This window comes from Oncorhynchus gorbuscha, linkage group LG18, assembly GCF_021184085.1.
Source record: "Oncorhynchus gorbuscha isolate QuinsamMale2020 ecotype Even-year linkage group LG18, OgorEven_v1.0, whole genome shotgun sequence".
NCBI lineage: Eukaryota > Metazoa > Chordata > Actinopteri > Salmoniformes > Salmonidae > Oncorhynchus > Oncorhynchus gorbuscha.
Genome location: NC_060190.1, coordinates 61,668,405 through 61,691,938, shown reverse-complemented (window position 1 = coordinate 61,691,938; position 23,534 = coordinate 61,668,405). Strand labels below are relative to the sequence as shown.

At 42.5% G+C, this 23,534-nt stretch overlaps 1 protein-coding gene across 13 annotated transcripts in view; it reads left to right on the top strand.

The window, feature by feature from the left end:
• The window catches only part of LOC124003962 (inositol 1,4,5-trisphosphate receptor type 1-like), a 155,899-nt gene that overhangs the window by 93,726 nt on the left and 38,639 nt on the right, over positions 1–23,534 (top strand). For 7 of the 13 annotated variants that reach the window (XM_046312655.1, XM_046312649.1, XM_046312654.1 and 4 more), the window contains 7 exons: positions 313–513; positions 886–996; positions 7,688–7,783; positions 7,892–8,029; positions 8,560–8,658; positions 9,125–9,359; positions 16,388–16,510. In XM_046312655.1, the coding sequence (XP_046168611.1) occupies positions 313–513; positions 886–996; positions 7,688–7,783; positions 7,892–8,029; positions 8,560–8,658; positions 9,125–9,359; positions 16,388–16,510 (1,003 nt within the window). Of the gene's footprint in view, positions 1–312; positions 514–885; positions 997–7,687; positions 7,784–7,891; positions 8,030–8,559; positions 8,659–9,124; positions 9,360–9,955; positions 10,267–16,387; positions 16,511–23,534 lie in introns of those variants that run through there. The other 6 variants (XM_046312658.1, XM_046312660.1, XM_046312656.1 and 3 more) reach the window with 3 other exon arrangements.

The window sequence follows — 23,534 nt, the reverse complement described above, 5'->3', positions numbered from 1 at the left end:
CTCTGCTGCTCTGGATAAGAGCGTCTGCTAAATTACTTAAATGTAAATGTAAATGTAATATACTGGGCCTTACGCAAATGCACCGCCTCTTAGGCAGTGGGCAACTATAACAGGCAGCCTTTTTTAACATAGCACATTAATCATTTATATTTTCTGATAATATTATACTCAAAGCCAGTACTTTTGTAGTTTTTCAGTGGAATAACCCATTTGTTCATAGAGGGATCTAAGGTTATTGTTCATAATGTTTAGAGTGAATGTATGAATTAGTGTGTCTCTAATTTATAAGTTGTGTGTCTCTTTCCGCTCCAGAACTTCCTGAGGTGTCAGAACAACAAGAACAACTATAACCTGGTGTGTGAGACGCTGCAGTTCCTGGACTGTATCTGTGGCAGCACCACGGGAGGCCTGGGGTTGCTGGGACTCTACATCAATGAGAAGAACGTAGGCCTCATCAACCAGACAGTAGAGAGCCTCACAGAGTACTGCCAGGGACCCTGCCATGAGAACCAGGTGGGCACACACACTCACACCTCCTGCTACCTAGATCAAAAGTTGTGTTTTTCTGTGTGGATGGAGTATCATGAAACGTTGTAGTCAAATGACCCAGTGTTTGCGTATAACTGCTGTCTCCATTTCAGTAATTGCAGGGTTGGTCTTATTTGGCAGTGCTTTAATTAAGCTTTTAAATTCTCTTTACAAGCCCAGATAGGTCCCAGTACACACCTCCATACAAATGTGTTCCTTGCATGGCTTTTTCTTGCAGGATCATGTCAGACTAAACAAAGGCCTTTGTAATATTGTTTTCCGGTTAATCTGGAGATATTTTGACTCAATCATAAACACAACGTCAAAAAGTTTCCTGTTTGTCTGTTTTTCTGTCAGAACTGCATCGCCACTCATGAATGCAACGGTATCGACATCATCATCGCTTTGATCCTCAATGACATCAACCCCCTGGGCAAGAAGAGGATGGACCTGGTGCTGGAGCTCAAGGTTGTCTTGGTTTAGTAGTGATGTTGCACCCTGTTTGTTTTCCTTTATTATCCATTTGACATATTTCTTTGTTCTGTCTTGGTTTAATGCATTTTTTAACCAACAGCAGTCATGACATCCTGAATGTTATTCATCCTCCTGATGTTCTGTATCCCTTGTAGGGTTGCAAAGGGTCTGAAATGTTCTCAGGAAATTTTCCATGGGAAGTTATGCCCGGGAAATTTGGGAATTTTGCTTAAATTCATCAATAAAGTTAGCTTATAACAGTGAACCTTTTTTGTTGGATACACATAAGGTGATTCTAGGTCTTGTGGCATATTTTGGTTAAACTATCCCCAATTCTATGGAATTGCAACCCTCTGCAAGGCACAGTGCATTCTTCCATCACATGTGCAGTGAACTCTTCCATCACATGTACAGCTGATTCTCAAGATCTTGCACACTAATGAGATGCTATTGAGGCCACACTACTACACTGTCTGAGCCAAGGACTACATGCTTTCCGGTAAGTTTTGATTACAATACAGGGTGAGGGTGAATATACACTGCTCAAAAAAATAAAGGGAACACTTAAACAACACAATGTAACTCCAAGTCAATCACACTTCTGTGAAATCAAACTGTTCACTTAGGAAGCAACACTGATTGACAATACATTTCACATGCTGTTGTGCAAATGGAATAGACAACAGGTGGAAATTATAGGCAATTAGCAAGACACCCCCAATAAAGGAGTGGTTCTGCAGGTGATGACCACTTCTCAGTTCCTATAATTCCTGGCTAATGTTTTGGTCACTTTTGAATGCTGGCTGTGCTTTCACTCTAGTAGTAGCATGAGATGGAGTCTACAACCCACACAAGTGGCTCAGGTAGTGCAGCTCATCCAGGATGGCACATCAATGCGAGCTGTGGCAAGAAGGTTTGCTGTTTCTGTCAGTGTAGTGTCCAGAGCATGGCGGCGCTACCAGGAGACAGGCCAGTACATCAGGAGACGTGGAGGAGGCCGTAGGAGGGCAACAACCCAACAGCAGGACCGCTACCTCCGCCTTTGTGCAAGCAGGAGCACTGCCAGAGCCCTGCAAAATGACCTCCAGCAGGCCACAAATGTGCGTGTGTCTGCTCAAACGGTCAGAAACAGACTCCATGAGGGTGGTATGAGGGCACAACGGACACAGGTGTGGGTTGTGTTTACAGCCCAACACCGTGCAGGACGTTTGGCATTTGCCAGAGAACACCAAGATTGGCAAATTTGCCACTGGCGCCCTGTGCTCTTCACAGATGAAAGCAGGTTCACACTGAGCACATGTGACAGACATGACAGTCTGGAGACGCCGTGGAGAACGTTCTGCTGCCTGCAACATCCTCCAGCATGACTGGTTTGGCAGTAGGTCAGTCATAGTGTGGGGTGGCATTTCTTTGGGGGGCCGCACAGCCCTCCATGTGCTCGCCAGAGGTAGCCTGATTGCCATTAGGTACCGAGATGAGATCCTCAGACCCCTTGTAAGACCATATGCTGGTGCGGTTGGCCCTGGGTTCCTCCTAATGCAAGACCATGCTAGACCTCATGTGGCTGGAGTGTGTCAGCAGTTCCTGCAAGAGGAAGGCATTGATGCTATGGACTGGCCCGCCCATTCCCCAGACCTGAATCCAATTGAGCACATCTGGGACATCATGTCTCGCTCCGGATGCTTTAGTCCAGGTCTGGGAGGAGATCCCTCAGGAGACCATCCGCCACCTCATCAGGAGCATGCCCAGGCGTGGCCTCACACACTACTGAGCCACACACACTACTGAGCCTCATTTTGACTTGTTTTAAGAACATTACATCAAAGTTGGATCAGCCTTGTAGTGTGGTTTTCCACTTTAATTTTGAGTGTGACTCCAAATCCAGACCTCCATGGGCTGATAAATTTGATTTCCATTAATAATTTTTGTGTGATTTTGTTGTCAGCACATTCAACTATGTAAAGAAAAAAGTAGTTAACAATAGTATTTCATTCATTCAGATCTAGGATGTGTTATTTTAGTGTTCCCTTTATTTTTTTGAGCAGTGTATTTTATATGACATAGATCATTTCTTTGTTAGTAAATAGTAGCCTACAGTAAAGTGTGTTTAAATAATTTCGAACTAGTTAACAAATTCTGCTCGTTAGTTTTTGCTACCATGTGGGTTTTAGCTTGCTTGAGTGTTAATTCACCTGTTTCCATACATGTTTAATTATCAAACATTTATCTTACAAATGAGTTGTTTAATCTAACTGCACAACTATTTATCTGTACATGGAATTATATTTGTTGTTTTCTTACTCTTTTTATGATCTTTACAGGAAAATGCCACGGGCAATATCTGATGTGTCGAGATATTTCACTGCAGCTTATGTAGAAGGAAAAGCTGTGTACATTTGCAAATACTGTGCCAAATCATATGTGAAGAATACAACAAAGATGCAGAATCATTTGGCCAAGTGCATAAAGTTCCCTCTGCACTCAGAACTAGCAACCTCTGACAAAAGTCCCTCTATTTCTATTCAAGGTGAAAATTATGAATCAGACACCTTATCGATAGCAGCAGCTCATGGTCCTCATTGAGTTTTTTGACTCAATGAAGGGATGTAGTCAAAGACATGCTGATGAATGTCTTGCTGTGTATGCAAATGGTTCACCTCTGATGCTCACAGGCAATGTGTATTGGAAGAGATTTCTGAATGTTCTTCACCCAGCATACACCCCTCCAGTTCAAGTGAAGGTCAAGCGTCAACAGTGAAGAGGCGACACCGGGATGCTGGCCTTCCAGGCAAAGGTCCTCTGTCCAGTGTCTGTGTTCTTTTGCCCATCTTAATCTTTTCTGTTTATTGGGCAGTCTGAGATATGGCTTTTTCTTTGCAACTCTGCCTAGAAGGCCAGCATCCCGGAGTCGCCTCTTCATTGTTGACATTGAGACTGTGTTTTGCGGGTACTATTTAATGAAGCTGCCAGTTGAGGACTTGAGGCATCTCAAATCAAATCAAATTGTATTTGTCACATACACATGGTTAGCTGATGTTAATGCGAGTGTAGCGAAATGCTTGTGCTTCTAGTTCCGACAATGCAGTAATAACCAACGAGTAATCTAACCTAACAATTCCACAACTACTACCTTATACACACAAGTTTAAAGGGATAAAGAATATGTACATAAAGATCTATGAATGAGAGATGGTACAGAAGGGCATAGGCAAGATGCATTAGATGGTATCGAGTACAGTATGAGATGAGAAATGTAGGGTATGTAAACATAAAAGTGGCCAGGTTTAAAGTGGCTAGTGATACATGTATTACATAAAGATGGCAAGATGCAGTAGATGATAGAGTACAGTGGCTCGGGTGGTTGTTGTCCTTGATGATCTTAATGGCCTTCCTGTGACATTGGGTGGTGTAGGTGTCCTGGAGGGCAGGTAGTTTGACCCCGGTGATACGTTGTGCAGACCTCACTACCCTCTGGAGAGCCTTACAGTTGTGGGCGGAGCAGTTGCGGCGATGATACAGCCTGACAGGATGCTCTCGATTGTGCATCTGTAGAAGTTTGTGAGTGCTTTTGGTGACAAGCCTAATTTCTTGAGCCTCCTGAGGTGCTGCTGCACCTTCTTCACAATGCTGTCTTTGTGGGTGGACATTCAGTTTGTCCGTGATGTATACGCCGAGGAACTTAAAACTTACTACCCTCTCCACTACTGTCCTGTTGATGTGGATAGGGGGTGCTCCCTCTGCTGTTTCCTGAAGTCCACGATCATCTCCTTTGGTTTGTTGACGTTGAATGTGAGGTTATTTTCCTGACACCACACTCCGAGGGCCCTCACCTCCTCCCTGTAGGCCGTCTCATCGTTGTTGGTAATCAAACCTACCAGTGTAGTGTCGTCTGCAAACTTGATGATTGAGTTGGAGGCGTGCATGGCCACGCAGTCATGTGTGAACAGGGAGTACAGGAGAGTGCTCAGAATGCACCCTTGTGGGGCCCCAGTGTTGAGGATCAGCGGGGGTGGAGATGTTGTTACCTACCCTCACCACCTGGGGGCGGCCCGTTAGGAAGTCCAGTACCCAGTTGCACAGGGCGGGTCGAGACCCAGGGTCTCGAGCTTGATGACGAGCTTGGAGGGTACTATGGTGTTGAATGCTGAGCTGTAGTCGATGAACAGCATTCTCACATAGGTATTCCTCTTGTCCAGATGGGCTAGGGCAGTGTGCAGTGTGGTTGCGATTGCGTCATCTGTGGACCTATTGGAGCGGTAAGCAAATTGGAGTGGGTCTAGGTTAACAGGTAGGGTGGAGGTGATATGGTCCTTTATTAGTCTCTCAAAGCACTTCATGATGACGGAAGTGAGTGCTACGGGGCGGTAATTGTTCAGCTAAGTTACCTTAGCTTTCTTGGGTACAGGAACAACGGTGGCCCTCTTGAAGCATGTGGGAACAACAGACTGGGATAAGGGTTGATTGAATATGTCCGTAAACACACCTGCCAGCTGGTCTGCGCATGCTCTGAGGACGCGGCTGGAGATGCCGTCTGGGCCTGCAACCTTGCGAGGGTTAACAAGTTTAAATGTTTTACTCAAGTCGGCTGCAGTGAAGGATAGTCCGCAGGTTTTGTTAGCGGGCCGTGTCAGTGGCACTGTATTGTCCTCAAAGCGAGCAAAAAAGTTATTTAGTCTGTCTGGGAGCAAGACAACCTAGTCCGCGACGGGGTTGGTTTTCTTTTTGTAAAACGTGATTGACTGTAGACCCTGCCATATACCTCCTGTGTCTGAGCCGTTTAATTGCAACTCTACTTTGTCTCTATACTGCCGCTTAGCTTGTTTGATTGCCTTGCGGAGGGAATAGCTACACTGTTTGTATTCGGTCATTTTTCCAGTCACCTTGCCCTGGTTGAAAAGCAGTGGTTTGCGCTTTCAGTTTCGCGCGAATGCTGCCTTCAATCCACCTTTTCTGGTTTGGGAATGTTTTTATAGACACTGTGGGTACGACAACGCCGATGCACTTTCCAATGAACTTGCTCACCAAATCAGCTTATTCGTCAATGTTGTTGTTGGACGCAATGCGGAACATATCCCAATCCACGTGATCGAAGCAGTCTTGAAGCGTGGAATCAGATTGGTCGGATGAGCATTGAACAGACCTGAGCGCGGGAGCTTCTTGTTTTAGTTTCTGTCTGTAGGCTGGAAGCAACAAAATGGAGTCGTGGTCAGCTTTTCCGAAAGGAGGACATGGGAGGGCCTTCTATGCATCGCGGAAGTTAGAATAACAATGATCCAAGGTTTTACCAGCCCTGGTTGCACAATCGATATGCTGATAGAATTTAGGGAGTCTTGTTTTCAGATTAGCCTTGTTAAAATCCCCAGCTACAATGAATGCAGCCTCAGGATATGTGGTTTCCAGTTTACATAGAGTCATATAAAGTTTGTTCAGGGCCATCGATGTGTCTGCTTGGGGGGGAATATAAACGACTGTGATTATAATCGAAGAGAATTCTCTTGGTAGATAATGTGGTCGACATTTGATTGTGAGGAATTCTAAGTCAGGTGAACAGAAGGACTTGAGTTCCTGTATGTTGTTATGATCACACCACGTCTCATTAATCATAAGGCATACCCCCCCCCCCCGCCCCTCTTCTTACCAGAAAGATGCTTCTTTCTGTCGGTGTGATGCATGAAGAAACCAGCTGGCTGCACCGACTCCGATAGCGTCTCTCTAGTGAGCCATGTTTCCGTGAAGCAAAGAATGTTACAGTCTCTGATATCTCTCTGGAATGCTACCCTTGCTGTTTCTCAAACTAGACACTCTAATGTACTTCTCTTCTTGCTCAGTTGTGCACCGGGGCCTCCCACTCCTCTTTCTATTCTGGTTAGGGTCAGTTTGTGCTGTTCTGTGAAGGGAGTAGTACACAGCGTTGTACAAGATCTTCAGTTTCTTGGCAATTTCTCGCATGGAATAGACTTAATTTCTCAAAACAAGAATAGACTGATGAGTTTCTGAAGAAAGTCTTTGTTTCTGGACATTTTGACCCTGTAATTGAACCCACAAATGCTGATGCTCCAGATACTCAACTAGTCTAAAGAAGGCCAGTTTTATTGCTTTTTTAATTGGTACAACAGTTTTCAGCTGTGCTAACATAATTGCAAAAGGGTTTTCGAATGATCAATTAGCCTTTTAAAATGATCAACTTTAACAATGTCTACACTGCATTTCTGATCAATTTGATCTTATTTTAATGGACAAAATGTGTGCTTTTTTTTTTTTTTAAAGGACATTTCAAACTTTTGAATGGTGGTGTATGTTAACCTTTTTGGGAGATGCGATGGATCGTTGAGGATCATTCAATATTACCTTTTGTTTTTCATTAAAATCATGTGAAGAGTCAACTAAGGTTAAATTCTTAACTACATTTATTTTTAAAAAATCTATTGGAAGTTATTTAATCATTTGCAATTATGTCTACTTATGGTGAGGTAAAATGTTTCTGTTTCCATATGATGTGGTAAATATATTCAATGCAAAACACATCTACATTTAAATGGTATTAATATTAATTTACATATATTTACATATATTCCTGTTAATTCCCATATATTCCCGTTAATTCCCACGGAAAGTTTCCACCTCTGAATATTCCCCAAGATGTGCAACCCTAACCCCTTGCCCCTCTCTCCCCTCTCTGTTACAGAATAACGCCTCCAAGCTCCTCTTGGCCATCATGGAGAGTCGCCATGACAATGAGAATGCAGAGAGGATACTGTACAACATGAGGCCTAAAGAACTGGTGAGTGCCATGTATTGGTAGTCAGATATACCTGCAGCATGGCATGGCACAGAGGACATTTTTAAGGGGAAGTTATCTGGCGGTCTGGTTTGTGACGTTCATATGCAGGTGGAGGTGATAAAGAAGGCCTACATGCAGGGAGAGGTGGAGCCGGAGGAGCCTGCTGAGGAAGATGAAGATGGTGAGGAAGAGCATACTGCCTCTCCACGAAACGTGGGCCACAACATCTACATCCTGGCTCATCAGGTACTGTAGAACGCTGACTGACTGCATGCAGCTTTACACCTCCTGTAACAGCTCCTATACAACCTATAAACGTATTACATCAGAGCTCTTCCACTCTAACCCCCTTTAGGCGCAATTCAGTCTATTACAGTAGTTATGTGGGTGAACAACACAGACAGTTTCATTTATGTAAATAAAAATGTTGATCCCAAGGCATGATGCCCAGCATGCTAGTGTGTGAAAACTGAATAGTCCACATATTGTACACAAACAGTGGCATGTACTGTCAGATGAGTCTGGTGTCAGTGTCAGTTCCCTGTCCCCACAGGCAGCTAGAGGAAGTTCCAGAACACACCTACTGTAACACATTTCATGCCACCTATCAGATACAATGAGGAAAAATAGACCCCCAAAAAATGAAGTTGGTGACTTAGAAGACGCTGACTGTAAATTTTGACCAATGACAGTACAATAAAAATTCATAAGTATAATGTGATACATCACCTGATGGCATTGGTGCATTCATGCAATGCATTGGTGCGTTCATCCAGTTGGCCCGCCACAACAAGGAGCTGCAGGCCATGTTGAAGATCTATGGGGAGGGGGATGATGCCTTGGAGTTCTATGCCAAGCACACAGCTCAAATTGAGGTCAGTTATTTTATCCATCTGTTTTCACCATGTCGTTTTCTGTTTTATTACCCCTGTATTAACTTTGGTGGATTGCAACATGTATTTTGGCAATATGTTTTGACTTTTTGTTATCCTAGGCATGTGACAGTCATATTGTCTTTCTTTGCCTGCTGTCAGTATTTTGTATGTTGTTAGGGAAAGAATGCTGTCAAGGAAGAGCTTATCAAATGAGTGTTCAAGGTGTTGTGCTTTGCTTTTATACACACAAACAATCACCTTCTTTACTCCTATTCACTTGTATAACAGTCTATTATAGCCAGATCATGTCTTAGCCAGTTTTCCAAGATGAAGAACAGGCAACAACATGCCACTGTCAAACCATAAAGTTTTGGGCCTACCCAGTCCAGGCCCTAGAGTTTCCCATCCTCCCCCTGAGAGAGAGGGTTTGTGATGGGCAGCACTGGCTGCATGTGGTTGTGCCCAGATTGTGCGGCTGGATCGCACCATGGAGCAGATAGTCTTCCCCGTGCCCAACATCTGTGAGTTCCTCACCAACGAGTCCAAGCTGCGGGTGTACTACACCACGGAGCGTGACGAGCAGGGCAGCAAGATCAACGACTTCTTCCTGCGCTCTGAGGACCTCTTCAACGAGATGAACTGGCAGAAGAAGCTGCGAGGTACTCAAGAGCCAACCACTGGTAACGCAAACACGGTTCCCTGTGCGTCTCTCTCCTTACCTCTCTATACTAGGTACCTGCTTTACATGCCCTCACCCCTCCCTGACCCCTCAGGGCCCCTCAGGAGACTCCCCAGGCTGGGTCAGGTCCTCCATGTATGGGCCAGAGACCCACCCTGAACCCTGGAGGAGAGAGGGCATGTAAAGGTTATATGTTAAGTTAAAGTACATAACATAAGGTCGATAAATGTTAAGATATTTACAATGTAAGGTTGCAGGGCTCCAGACTAACATCTCCCTGGTGTCACTGGTCCCACTAGCTTTTTCAATTGGTGGCACTAGCCAATGATTTGGTGGCACCCAAAAACACATTTCTGCAGCGTCCCACAATAGAATACATTTGAATCATAATCTTATACAGTATTTTATATAATCTCATTATAGAGTCATTCACAATGCTTTATTAAAAACTGAGATGGTATTTCATCTATAAATTGTTACATCTAACCTCCCTTTAAAAAAAGGATGATAATTCTTCCATGGGGAGAGAAATATTTGCTGTACTATAGCTTATCTCATGCTATTTTACACATTTTGCCATGAGGCTGACATTTTTTTTTTTACTGTTTTAAATTTCAGGGATTCTTGAAAGACGGGACAAACAACTTTTTTCCACAAATGTTTTTTGAAATATATATTTTGATACAACAAAGTATCAGCTATCACAAATCAAATCAAATTGTATTGGTCACATACACATATTTGGCATGTAAAGGAACAACTTAATAAAAATATAAAAATATCAGAAAATGCAACTAACTGGATTTATGTCTCCATCAGACAGCATAAAAAGCATTACATTTTTTATTTGATTGTCCAACAAGTATTTAATGGCCTTGATTGTTTCATTCTAACATTAGATTATTCAAATACAGTATGTGATACAAATCTCCTAACTTCTTTTTTTTTTGTTTTATAGCACTATTACAAGGTCCAGGGCAAATTTGATTAGCATTTTGACATGTTTTTCTAGATTTAGAACATAAAACAACATTTATAAAGCAAACATTATCCCTTAGGTCTAGCACAGCTAATTCTTCAAATGATTAAACATACTGTATGTTGCAGAACAGTGATTTTAAATATTTTTTCAGAATATTAACAGTAAATATGCTACATCAGTCACTGAGTTGAAAAACCACTGACAGAGAGTTGACAACAGACACTCAAACCAAACATACAGTGCATGCAACTCAATTTTAGGAAGGTGTTCTTAGTGTTTGGTACACATAGTGTATCTTGATTGGATAAGTATTCAACCCCTGAGTCAATACATGTTTGAATCACCTTTGGCAGCAATTACAGTTGTGAGTCTTTCTCTGTCTAAGAGCTTTGCACACCTGGATTGTACAATATTTGCCCATTATTCTTTAAAAAAATATTCATGCTCTGTCAAATTGGTTGTTGATCATTTCTAGACAACCAATTTCAAGTCTTGCCAAAGGTTTTCAAGCCGATTTTTAAGTCTAACTGTAACTAAGCCACTTGGGAAGATTCAATGTTGTCCTGGTAAGCAACTTAAGTCGCCTTGTGTTTTAGGTTATTATCTTGCAGAGCGGTGTATTTTTCTCCCAGTGTCTGTTGGAAAGCAGATTGAACCAAGTTATGGGCTACCGAGTGGCCTTGTGTTTGAGGTTATTGTCTTGCAGAAAGGTGCATTTTTCTCCCAGTGTCCGTTGGACGCAGATTGAACCAAGTTACAGGCGCCCGTGATTGGGAGTCCCATAGGGCGGCACACAATTGATCCAGCGTAGTCCGGGATAGTGTTTGGCAAGGGTTGGCCGTCATTGTAAATAAGAATTTGTTCATAACTGACTAGCCTGGTTAAATGAAGGTTAAATAAAAATATAACACAACACAGGCTGTAACACAACACAGCTTTCTGAAGGCACTGTATTTTTGTTTAATACAAACATTCGTAAAATATGGAAAATTATTAATTTGAAAATCTCTTATAAAAACATAACCATTCTATCAGATCTTTCAGCACTCTGACGGAGTTGACAAAATGTCATTTTTCTTCTTCTTTCAAGTGGTATACACAGTAGCAATTTTGTTTTCCATAGTTGATTTATTACTCTAAAACCAAATTAAATCTAATAGAATATTAATTTTGGTTCAAATATATCAGGCAGATAGAGTTGACAGTTTATGGTTGTAACCATGGTGAATCCAATATTGTTTGTTTAAATCTATCAAATGTAGAGCACTTTCCAGATTATGAGTGGTATTGTTGCGCTACATGTAATGAGGACATGAATAAGGGGTCCTTATGGTATAGCTGACCCTGACAGAGTTGACCAAATGTCCGGGGACATCTTTTAGGAATCACAGTTTTGAGAGAAATATTATTTAAAGTTACAGAGGGCTATTATAAGAAACTGCATAAGAGTGCTAGAGGCGTCACTACATACCCTGGTTCGATTCCGGGCTGTACCACAACCGGCCGTGATTGGGAGTCCCGTAGGGCGGCGCACAATTGGCCCTCCGTCGTCCGGGTTTGGCCGGGGTAGGCCGACATTGTAAGTAAGAATTTGTTCTTAACTGACTTGCCTAGTTAAATAAAGGTTAAATAAAAAATATGTAAAGATCATTTTTCAGTTAATATCCATTTATTATCAGTAAAAAAAAAACGATTTAAACACTTTTTCCGCTATTTTGGGGGGGGATTCTTTGCTCATGACAAGGGGATTTCCAGGCATAGAGCCGAAATGGAAATAAAATATTGAAAGTATTTAGAAATTTCCCAAAACAAATCTTTACCCTATAGAATTCCCCTAAATGTACATTTTAAACTCAAATAATGCAACAAAATATATTTTTTAGTTTTACAAAAAAAAAATGTTTACCTGCCGAACAAGGATTGTCCCAACTTCAAGAATCTCTGAGCTAATTTCCTGCTATTTTCCACTTTTCCATAAGGCTGAGAGAAAATTATGCAATTTCTTTCAGATGTGTTCATATGCTATCCACAACCCCCAAAATGGGGGCTGCCACACCTTGCAGGGGCTGTTGGGATATGTGCTACGCCAGTAATACACACACAAATAATCACATGAGATATATTCTGATTGTTTACTTCACCGAGTACATGTGGTAAAGGAGGGAGAGTATAGATAGCTAGGCAAGAGGCTGAGCTTCTCTGAGAATAGGGAATGATCCTCTCCCAGGGTGTAATGAGATTGAAGGTCAGTCTGAGTGGGTATCTTCCAGAGAGAGTCAGTCCAGAATCCAGCAGACAGTCAGTACAGGAGCAGTCCAGGACCGCAAGGGTTGAGGCAGAACAGACTGAGAGAGTAGGTAGTCTGCAGACATGAGCGATCTATAGGACTGCTCCCTGGTGTAGGAAATGACCAGATTAGGCCTAACTACTGAAGAATGGGATCCAGACACCATTAGAGTGACTGGGGGAGAGAGTGATTGAAGAGAGCTAGAGAGGAAAGGAGTTTCTGAGGAGGTAGAGGATGAGACGCTTTGAAAATGAGATGTCTCTCAGAATCTGTTTGCAGACACTAAGCCTGTGACGGAAGAGTCATTATCTGAATAAGCATTGTCCTACAATAGTAACTCATGGTGCAATTGTTGGAGCTCTCATCACCAAGTCTACCCACCCAACGTACCCCATGTTGCACATCTAGTAGGGCGTCTTCTTATTGACGCCTAGCATCTGATCCCTTCATCCCCCTTCAGGCTGCGGTCGTTGTATGACTGAACTCTTTGTTTCCTCAATGGGAGCGTGTTTCTGCCTGTCTGTCCCTCTGTGAGCCCTGTACTGCAAGAGGGGACTGTACTCTTGACACACATGGCGCACTTGTCTTATCTGAATGAATCAGCAGCACAGCGACTGAGAGAGCATGTTGTTTCATTGGTGCATGAGTGCGGTTGCTGCTGTTTATAAAAGTCCCCACCCTTAGTTCCTCTTTTCAAATGAAAAATGGGTTGACTGTTGAGATTACGAGTTGAAGTTCAAATCCCCAGGTTTGAACAGTACTGAACACACTCCAAAATCACCCAATAGGTTTAATATACACCAAATAAGCATGCTAATTGGCTTTGCACCCTTTTGATGTTTGGGAAACACTGCCCTACTGTGTATCATGCTTCAGCTGGCACAAACAAGGCAACAACTTCAGTCATTTCCTGCATCATTTGCAGGATAGTCACAAGACATCCCACTTGCTGCAAGGAAAAACTGATAAGTGAATCACCCAATCACCCCATGATGTTTGGGTACCAGTTAACAATAACCTTACTACAACTAACCAACTGATACAAGATTGTCACTCCTTCCCCCTTTCAAAATAAACATACTTGACATACAGTACCAGTCAAAAGTTTGGACACACCTACTCATTCCAGGGTTTTTCTTTGTTTCTACTATTTTCTACATTGACGATGATAATAGTGAAGACTTCAAAACTATGAAATAACACATATGGAATCATGTATTAACCAAAAAAGTGTTAAACAAATCTAAATATATTTTATATATTGTTCAAAGTAGCCACCCTTTGCCTTGATGACAGCTTTGCACAGTCTTGGCATTCTCTCAACCAGCTTCATGAGGTAGTCACCTGGAATGCATTTAAATTAACAGGTGTGTCTTGTTAAAAAAATAATCTGTGGAATGTCTTTCCTTCTTAACGCGTTTGAGCCAATCAGTTGTGTTGTGATGAGGAAGGGGTGGTATACAGAAAATAGCCCTATTTGATAAAAGACCAAGTCCATATTATGGCAAGAACAGCTGAAATAAGCAAAGAGAAATGACAGTCCATTATTACTTTTAGACATGAAGGTCAGTCATTCTGGAAAATGTCAAGAACTTTGAAAGATTCTTCAAGTGCAGTTGCAAAAACCATCAAGCGCTATGAAGAAACTGGAGCTCATGAGGACCGCTGCAGGAAAGGAAGACTCAGAGTTACTTACCTCTGCTGCAGAGGATAAGTTCATTAGAGTTAACTGCACCTCAGATTGCAGCCCAAATAAATGCTTCACTGAGTTCAAGTAATAGACACATCTTAACATCAACTGTTTAGAGGAGACTGCGTGAATCAGGCCTTCAAGGTCGATTTGCTGCAAAGGAACCACCACTAAAGGACACCAATAATAAGAAGAGACTTACTTGGGCCAAGAAACATGAGCAATGGACATTAGACCGGTAGAAATCTGTCCTTTGGTCTGATGAGTCAAAATTTGAGATTTTTGTTTCCAACTGCCGTGTCTTTGTGAAACGCAGAGTAGGTGAACAGATGATCTCTGCATGTGTGGTCCCCACCATGAAGCATGGAGGAGTAGGGGTGATGGTGTGAGGGTGCTTTGCTGGTGACACTGTCTGTGATTTATTTAGAATTCATGGCAAACTTAACCAGCATGGCTACCACAATATTCTTCAGCGATATGCTGTCCCCTCTGGTTAGCGCTTAGTGGGACTATAATTTGTTTTACAACAGGAAAATGACCCAAAACACACCTCCAGGCAGTGTAAGGGCTATTTGACCAAGAAGGAGATGGAGTGCTGCATCAGATGACCTGGCCTCCACAATTGCCAGACCTCAACTCAATTGAGAAGGTTTGGGATGAGTTGGACCGCAGAGTGAAGGAAAAGCAGCCTACAAGTGCTCAGCAGATGTGGCAACTCCTTCAAGACTGTTGGAAAAGCATTCCTCATGAAGCCGATTGAGAGAAGGCCAAGAGTGTGAAAAGCTGTCATCAAAGCAAAAGGTGGCTACTTTGAAGAATGTCACATATAAATATACACTACCGTTCGGGTTTGGGGTCACTTAGAAATGTCCTTGTTTTTGAAAGAAAAGCACATTTCTTGTCAATTAAAATAACATCAAATTGATCAGACATACAGTGTAGACATTGTTAATGCTGTAAATGATTATTGTAGCTGGAAACAGCTGATTTTCTTTTAATGGAATATCAATCAATCAGTCAAATGTATTCATAAAGCCAGCTGATCAGCTGATATCATCTGTCACAAAGTGCTGTACAGAAACCCAGCCTAAAACCCCAAACTGCAAGCAATGCAGGTGTAGAAGCACGGTGGCTAGCAAAAACTCCCTAGGAAGAAACCAGGCTATGAGGGGTGGCCAGTCCTCTTCTCATTGTGCCGGGTGGAGATGTATCTACATAGGCGTACAGATGCACATTATCAGCAGCCATCACTCCTTTGTTCCAATGGCATGTTGTTAGCTAATCCAAGTTTATCATTTTAAAAGGCTAATTGATCATTAGAAAACCCTTTTGCAATTATGTTAGCACAGCTGAAAACTGTTGTACAGATTAATGAAACAATAAAACTGTCCTTTAAACTAATTGAGTATCTGGAGCATCAGCATTTGTGGGTTCGATTACAGCCTCAAAATGTCCAGAAACAAAGACTTTCTTCTGATACTCATCAGTCTATTCTTGTTCTGAGAAAGGAAGGTGAGAAATTGCCAAGAAACATAAGATCTTGTGCAACGCTGTATACTACTCCCTTCACAGAACAGTGCAAACTGGCCCTAACCAAAATAGAAAGAGGAGTGAGAGGCCCCGGTGCACAACTGAGCAAGAGGACAAGTAAATTAGAGTGTCTAGTTTGAGAAACAGATGCTTCAACAGATGCCTCAACTGGCAGCTTCATGAAATTGTTCCCACAAAACACCAGTCTCAATGTCAACAGTGAAGAGGCGACTCTGGGATGCTGGCCTTCTAGGCAGAGTTGCAAATAAAAAGTAATATCTCAGACTGGCCAATAAAAAAGAAAGGATTAAGATGGAGAAAAGAACACAGACATTGGACAGAGGGACTCTGCCTAGAAGGCCGAATGTGTTTACAAGTGCAATAGATACTGTATGTGTATTTGCATCTCCTTTGAATCGTGACTTAGTTTGATGAGTGCAGCAGTATTGTGATGGTGGTGTAGTTGTAGTAGTGAATGCACTGTGTGGTTGTCTGGTGTAGAAGTGATACTGTTGACTGTCTATTGACTGTGTGTGTTGGCACTCCTCGTCCCCTCTCCAGCCCAGCCCATTCTATACTGGTGCTCTCGCAACATGTCCTTCTGGAGCAGCATCTCCTTCAACCTGGCTGTACTCATGAACTTGCTGGTGGCCTTCTTCTACCCTCTGGAAGGAATCCGCAGAGGTCAGTGAGTTCTGTCCTCCATCTCCCCTTCCTCCTTATCCTCCCCATCTGCCGTCTCTTAATCATCTGAGTAATTTGCAGGGTCTGTGCCAATCAATGGCTGATCTCTGTATGTGTAATATTAAATCAATCACATTTTATTGGTCACATACACGTGATTAGCAGATGTTATTGTGGGTGTAGCGAAATGATTTTGCTTCTAGCTATATGAGAGTGCAGTAATATCTAACAAGTAATATCGAACAAATTAAACAACATATACCTAATACACACAAATCTTAGTAGGAATGAATTAAGACTATATACATATGGACGAGCGATGTCCGAGCAGAACGGACAAAGATACAGTAGAATAGTATAGAAAAAAACAGTATATACATTTGAAGTTGAAAATTTACATACACCTTGGCCAAATATATTTAAACTCAGTTTTTCACAATTCCTGAGATTTAATCCTACTAAAAATTGCCTGTTTTAGGTAGATAGATAGGATTAACACTTTATTTTAAGTCAGAAATATCAGAATAATGGTAGAGAAAAGTACTTACTTCAACTTTTATTTCTTTCATCACATTCCCAAGTGGGTCAGAAGTTTACATACACTCAGTTAGTATTTGCTAGCATTGCCTTTAAATTGTTTAACTTGGGTCAAACGTTTTGGGGAGCCTTCCTCAAGCTTCCCACAATAAGTTGGGTGAATTTTAGCCCATTCCTCCTGACAGAACTATTGTAACTGAGTCGGGTTTGTAGGCCTCCTTGCTCGCGCACACTTTTTCAGTTCTGCCTACAAATTTTCTATAGGATTGAGGTAAGGGCTTTGTGATGGCCACTCCAATACCTTGACTTTGTTGTCCTTATGCCATTTTGCCACAACTTTGGAAGTATGCTTGGGGCCATTGTCCATTTGGAAGACCCATTAGCAACCAAGCTTTAACTTCCTGACTGATGTCTTGAGATGTTGCTTCAATGTATCCACATAATTTTCCTCCCTCATGATGCCTTCTATTTTGGGAAGTGTGCCAGTCCCTCCTGCAGCAAAGCTACCACCCAACATGATGCTTCCACCCCCGTGCTTCACGGTTGGGATGGCGTTCTTCAGCATGCAAGCCTCTACCCTTTTCCTCCAAACATAATGATGGTAAATATGGCAAAACAGTTCTATATTTGTTTCATCAGACCAGAGGAAAAAGTACAATCTTTGTCCCCATGTGCAGTTGCAAACCATAGTCTGGCTTTTTTTATGGCGGTTTTGGAGCAGTGACATTTTCCTTGCTGAGTGGCCTTTCAGGTTATGTCGATATAGGACTCGTTTTACTGTGGATATAGATACTTTTGGTCCTGTTTCCTCCAGCATCTTCACAAGGTCCTTTGCTGTTGTTCTGGGATTGATTTGCAATTTTTGACACCAAAGTACGTTCATCTAATGGAGACAGAACGCATCTCCTTCCTGAGCGGTATGACGGCTGCGTGGTCCCATGGTGTTTATACTTACGTACTATTGTTTGTACAGATGAACATTCAGGCATTTGGAAATTGCTCCCAAGGATGAACAAGACTTGTGGAGGTCTACATATTTTTTTTCTAAGTTCGTGACTGATTTCTTTGGATTTTCCCATTATGTCAAGTTAAGAGGCACTGAGTTTGAAGTTAGGCCTTGAAATACATCCACAGGTACACCTCCAATTGACTCAAATGATGTCAATTAGTCTATCAGAAGCTTCTAAAGCCATGACATAATTCTCTGGAATTTTCCAAGCTGTTTAAAGGCACAGTCAACTTAGTGTATGTGAACTTCTGACCCACTGGAATTATAAGTTAAATAATCTGTCTGTAAACAATTGTTGGAAAAATTACTCATGTCATGCACAAAGTAGATGTCCTAACCGACTTGCCAAAACTACTATGTTAACAAGAAATTTGTGGAGTGGTTGAAAAATGAGTTTTAATGACTCCAACCTAAGTGTATGTAAACTTCCGACTTCAACTGAACATATGAGATGAGTATTGCAAGATATGTCAGCATTATTATGTGAAAGAGATGCCGTAGAATAGTATAGAACACAGTATATACACATGAGAAGAGTAAGGCCAGGTATGTAAACATTAAGTGACTAAGATAGTATAGAATACAGTGTATATATATATATATATATATATATATATATATATATATATATAGATGAGTAATGCCAGATATGTAGACATTAAAGTGACTAGTGTTCCATTCCTTAAAGTGGACAGTGATTCCTAGTCTACGCCTATAGGCAGCAGCCTCTAATGTGCTAGTGATGGCTGTTTAACAGTCTGATGGCCTTGAGATAGAAGCTGTTTTTCAGTCTCTCAGTCCCAGCATTGATGCACCTGTACTGACCTCACCTTCTGGATGATAGTGAGGTGAACAGGCAGTGGCTCGGGTGGTTGATGTCCTTGATGATCTTTTTGACCTTCCTGTGACATCGGGTGATGTAGGTAGTTTGCCCCCAGTAATGCGTTGGGCAGACCGCACCACCCTCTGGAGTGCCTTGCATTTGTGGGCAGTGCAGTTGCCGTACCAGGCGGTTATACAGCCCGACAGGATGCTTTCAATTGTGCATCTGTAAAAATGTGTGAGGGTTTTAGGTGACAAGACACATTTCTTTAGCCTCCTGAGATTGAAGAGGCTCTGTTGCACCAGGTTCTCTGTTTATTCTATATGTGTGACTGTTACAAAACAGGATATTTGAACGAATGACACACAGCGACCATTATGTGATGGGAGCTGCATTACAATGCATAATACACACAACCACAAGCTGTTTGGGAAGGTGAATGGAGCGAAAACTGGTTCACCCCTTTTCTTTTAGTATTTTCTGAAGTTATTGTGATTCTACTTTGCCATACTTTAAATGTTAACAGTAATTTACAATACACATGCTTATTTAGACATTTAGTGACTTGATGCCTACTGTGCCAAAGTGATTTAGAGTTGTTAAATGGGAGTGACCAGTGTGTTGCTATTAGGGTGGCTATAGCCTTCATGGCAGAGAAAAAGTTTTAAAGAAGGTTTTCTACACATTTTGCCATTGGCTGAGATAAAATGTTGCATTTTCAGCCATGATTAGCAAAAGTTTAGATAACTGACAAATTTAAAATCTAATAATTATTAGCCTACATGGTTAATTGTGACTGACAAAACAAGACAAAAACTGCTGATGCACAACCAAATGTCAAATTATTCTATTCTGACTCTAACAGGAAGTTTAAACCCTGAGTGTAATCACAATTTTTCCTTTGCGTTAAAAATATAAAATAAAAAATGTTTTATTGTCACATACACCTGATAGGTGCAGTGAATGTGTTGTTTTACAGGGTCAGCCATAGTAGTACAGTACCCTTGGAGCAAATTATGGCTAAGTGCTTTGCTCAAGAGCACATCAACATATTTTTCACCGTGTTGACTTGGGTATTCAAACCAGCAACCATTTGGTTCGTGGCCCAACTCCTCAAACTGCTAGGCTACCTAGTACCTAGTACCTGTCTGGGCAGTGTCTTAAAATCATCCTAAAATCTGCTCTGAGCTGGGAGTTTATTTAGTCTTATAACAGGTTTTAACAGGATTACTAGGACCTTTTCTGAGATGCTTTGTGGATACAGGCCATGAGCTGATTATTGATACAGGGTTTGAGCTTAAGTTAACACACACACACACCCACTTAATGAACCTGTCACCAGATTCCTGTCTTCACGCTGACACTGATGAGCCTACAGTCAGGATCCACTGCCATGTACAGTATCTGTCTCTATTGTTTGTAAATTGGGCTGTGTGTGTACTATGTGTTGCCTCCGTGTGGTCTGGTTATCCTGAGCCTGGCAGGAACCATAATGCCCAGAACGCAGACTGCAGTGTTTGGTCTACCTTGAAAAGTGACATCTAACCAATAAGGACTGGGGTGGGTCCCTCTCAGCTCTTAGATTAACCCTCGCAAGGCTGCAGGCCCAGATGGCATCCCCAGCCGCGCCCTCAGAGCATGCGCAGACCAGCTGGCCGGTGTGTTTACGGACATATTCAATCAATCCCTATACCAATCTGCTGTTCCCACATGCTTCAAGAGGGCCACCATTGTTCCTGTTCCCAAGAAAGCTAAGGTAACTGAGCTAAACGACTACCGCCCCGTAGCACTCACTTCCGTCATCATGAAGTGCTTTGAGAGACTAGTCAATGACCATATCACCTCCACCCTACCTGACACCCTAGACCCACTCCAATTTGCTTACCGCCCAAATAGGTCCACAGACGATGCAATCTCAACCACACTGCACACTGCCCTAACCCACCTGGACAAGAGGAATACCTATGTGAGAATGCTGTTCATCGACTACAGCTCGGTATTCAACACCATAGTACCCTCCAAGCTCGTCATCAAGCTTGAGACCCTGGGTCTCGACCCCGCCCTGTGCAACTGGGTACTGGACTTCCTGACGGGCCGCCCCCAGGTGGTGAGGGTAGGCAACAACATCTCCTCCCCGCAGATCCTCAACACGGGGGCCCCACAAGGGTGCGTTCTGAGCCCTCTCCTGTACTCCCTGTTCACCCACGACTGCGTGGCCACGCACGCCTCCAACTCAATCATCAAGTTTGCGGACGACACAACAGTGGTAGGCTTGATTACCAACAACGAGGAGACGGCCTACAGGGAGGAGGTGAGGGCCCTCGGAGTGTGGTGTCAGGAAAATAACCTCACACTCAACGTCAACAAATCTAGGGAGATGATTGTGGACTTCAGGAAACAGCAGAGGGAACACCCCCCTATCCACATCGATGGAACAGTAGTGGAGAGGGTAGCTAGTTTTAAGTTCCTCGGCATACACATCACAGACAAACTGAATTGGTCCACTCACACTGACAGCGTCGTGAAGAAGGCGCAGCAGCGCCTCTTCAACCTCAGGAGGCTGAAGAAATTCGGCTTGTCACCAAAAGCACTCACAAACTTCTACAGATGCACAATCGAGAGCATCCTGGCGGGTTGTATCACCGCCTGGTACGGCAACTGCTCCGCCCTCAACCGTAAGGCTCTCCAGAGGGTAGTGAGGACTGCACAACGCATCACCGGGGACAAACTACCTGCCCTCCAGGACACCTACACCACCCGATGTTACAGGAATGCCATAAAGATCATCAAGGACATCAACCACCCGAACCACTGCCTGTTCACCCTGCTATCATGCAGAAGGCGAGGTCAGTACAGGTGCATCAAAGCTGGGACCTAGAGACTGAAAAACAGCTTCTATCTCAAGGCCATCAGACTGTTAAACAGCCACCACTAACATTGAGTGGCTGCTGCCAACACACTGTCATTGACACTAACCCAACTCCAGCCATTTTAATAATGGGAATTGATGGGAAATGATGTAAATATATCACTAGCCACTTTAAACAATGCTACCTAATATAATGTTTACTTACCCTACATTATTCATCTCATATTTATATACTGTACTCTACATCATCGACTGCATCCTTATGTAATACATGTATCACTAGCCACTTTAATTATGCCACTTTGTTTACTTTGTCTACACACTCATCTCATATGTATATACTGTACTCGATACCATCTACTGTATGCTGCTCTCTACCATCACTCATTCATATATCCTTATGTACATATTCCTTATCCCCTTACACTGTGTATAAGACGGTAGTTTTGGAATTGTTAGTTAGATTACTTGTTGGTTATCACTGCATTGTCGGAACTAGAAGCACAAGCATTTCGCTACACTCGCATTAACATCTGCTAACCATGTGTATGTGACAAATAAAATTGGATTTGATTTGATCATTCCCAACAGTCTCGTCAAATAATTCATGTCCGATAAGCAGCAAAAAAGTAGAAGAAATTAGAATTTGCTTGGAAATCTATATTTCTGTGGACATAAAGAAAAAGATGAATACACAATACAAGTAGTACTCATTCTTTATCTTGCTCTCTCTCTCTCTCGCCTGTCCTCTCCATGCCTGAGGGCAGTGTTAGTCTGTGGTGGTGTGTAAACCACAACCCCAGTCATTAAGGCCTCTATTGTTCCAAGGCAGTTGCAGAGAGAAGACCCACATTGTGACTCACATAAACTTTACATTGTTCTGTCTATCTGGGGTCAAGCAGTGCAGTCCCTTTTGTGTGTGTCTGTGTGTCTGTGTGTACGTGCGTGCAAGCTAGCGATCGAGCATAGCATCAGAATCAAACTGTAGGGCTCAGGGCACGTCTGCTGGTGTGCAATGGGGGAAATTATGTCAGCTTAACAATGTAGCCAGCCATCATGGCTTGCATATCATTATTGCTCATTTAAATCTTAAATGCCCATACAACTGATTGGTCCATAATGATGTATGTCTGGATGTATGCCAGCTCTAATGCTGCTCGTTGTTAATGTTCAATCCAGCTGCTTGTAAAATAGAAGTGAACTTCAGTGGCCTGGTAGACTTTTACAACTTTTTTAGCAATACTTCCTAAGTATATTGTGTGGAAGTGTGACATTTAGATAATAAACTAAGTTTTTATTGAAATATATTTTTGAGAGCAGGAAAAATGCAAAGACTTGTGCTTACATTATGCAGGTGTAGAGATAGGTGAACAAAAAGTAGGAATAATAGGATTAGATTAGTGAGAAATAACACCTGTAATACAGTGTCTCTGAAAGGTGGTTTCTCTAAAGGTCCTGTGAGTTAACAGAATTGAGCTTTGCCCAGAGCTCGGCAGATGCACTCTCCTATAAAACATTCCTGGGCTTGGCTGTGGAGTCCAGCTCCCTGGCGGGCTGTCAGCTGGCAGACCTGGGATCACTCCCAGACCATCCCTCATGAATTTCTCAGGAGCCAGGTGTATTTTTAGCTGCCCCAGTAATGTAACATGCACCTGTCATGTGATCTCTGCACAGAGAGGAGAAGAGGGGGAAAAACTGGCCTCTGGCTGGGGCTTAGAAGTGAATACGGCAAAACCGACGATATTGTTTTCGTCTTAACACACATGCACGAACACAGTTATCCGAC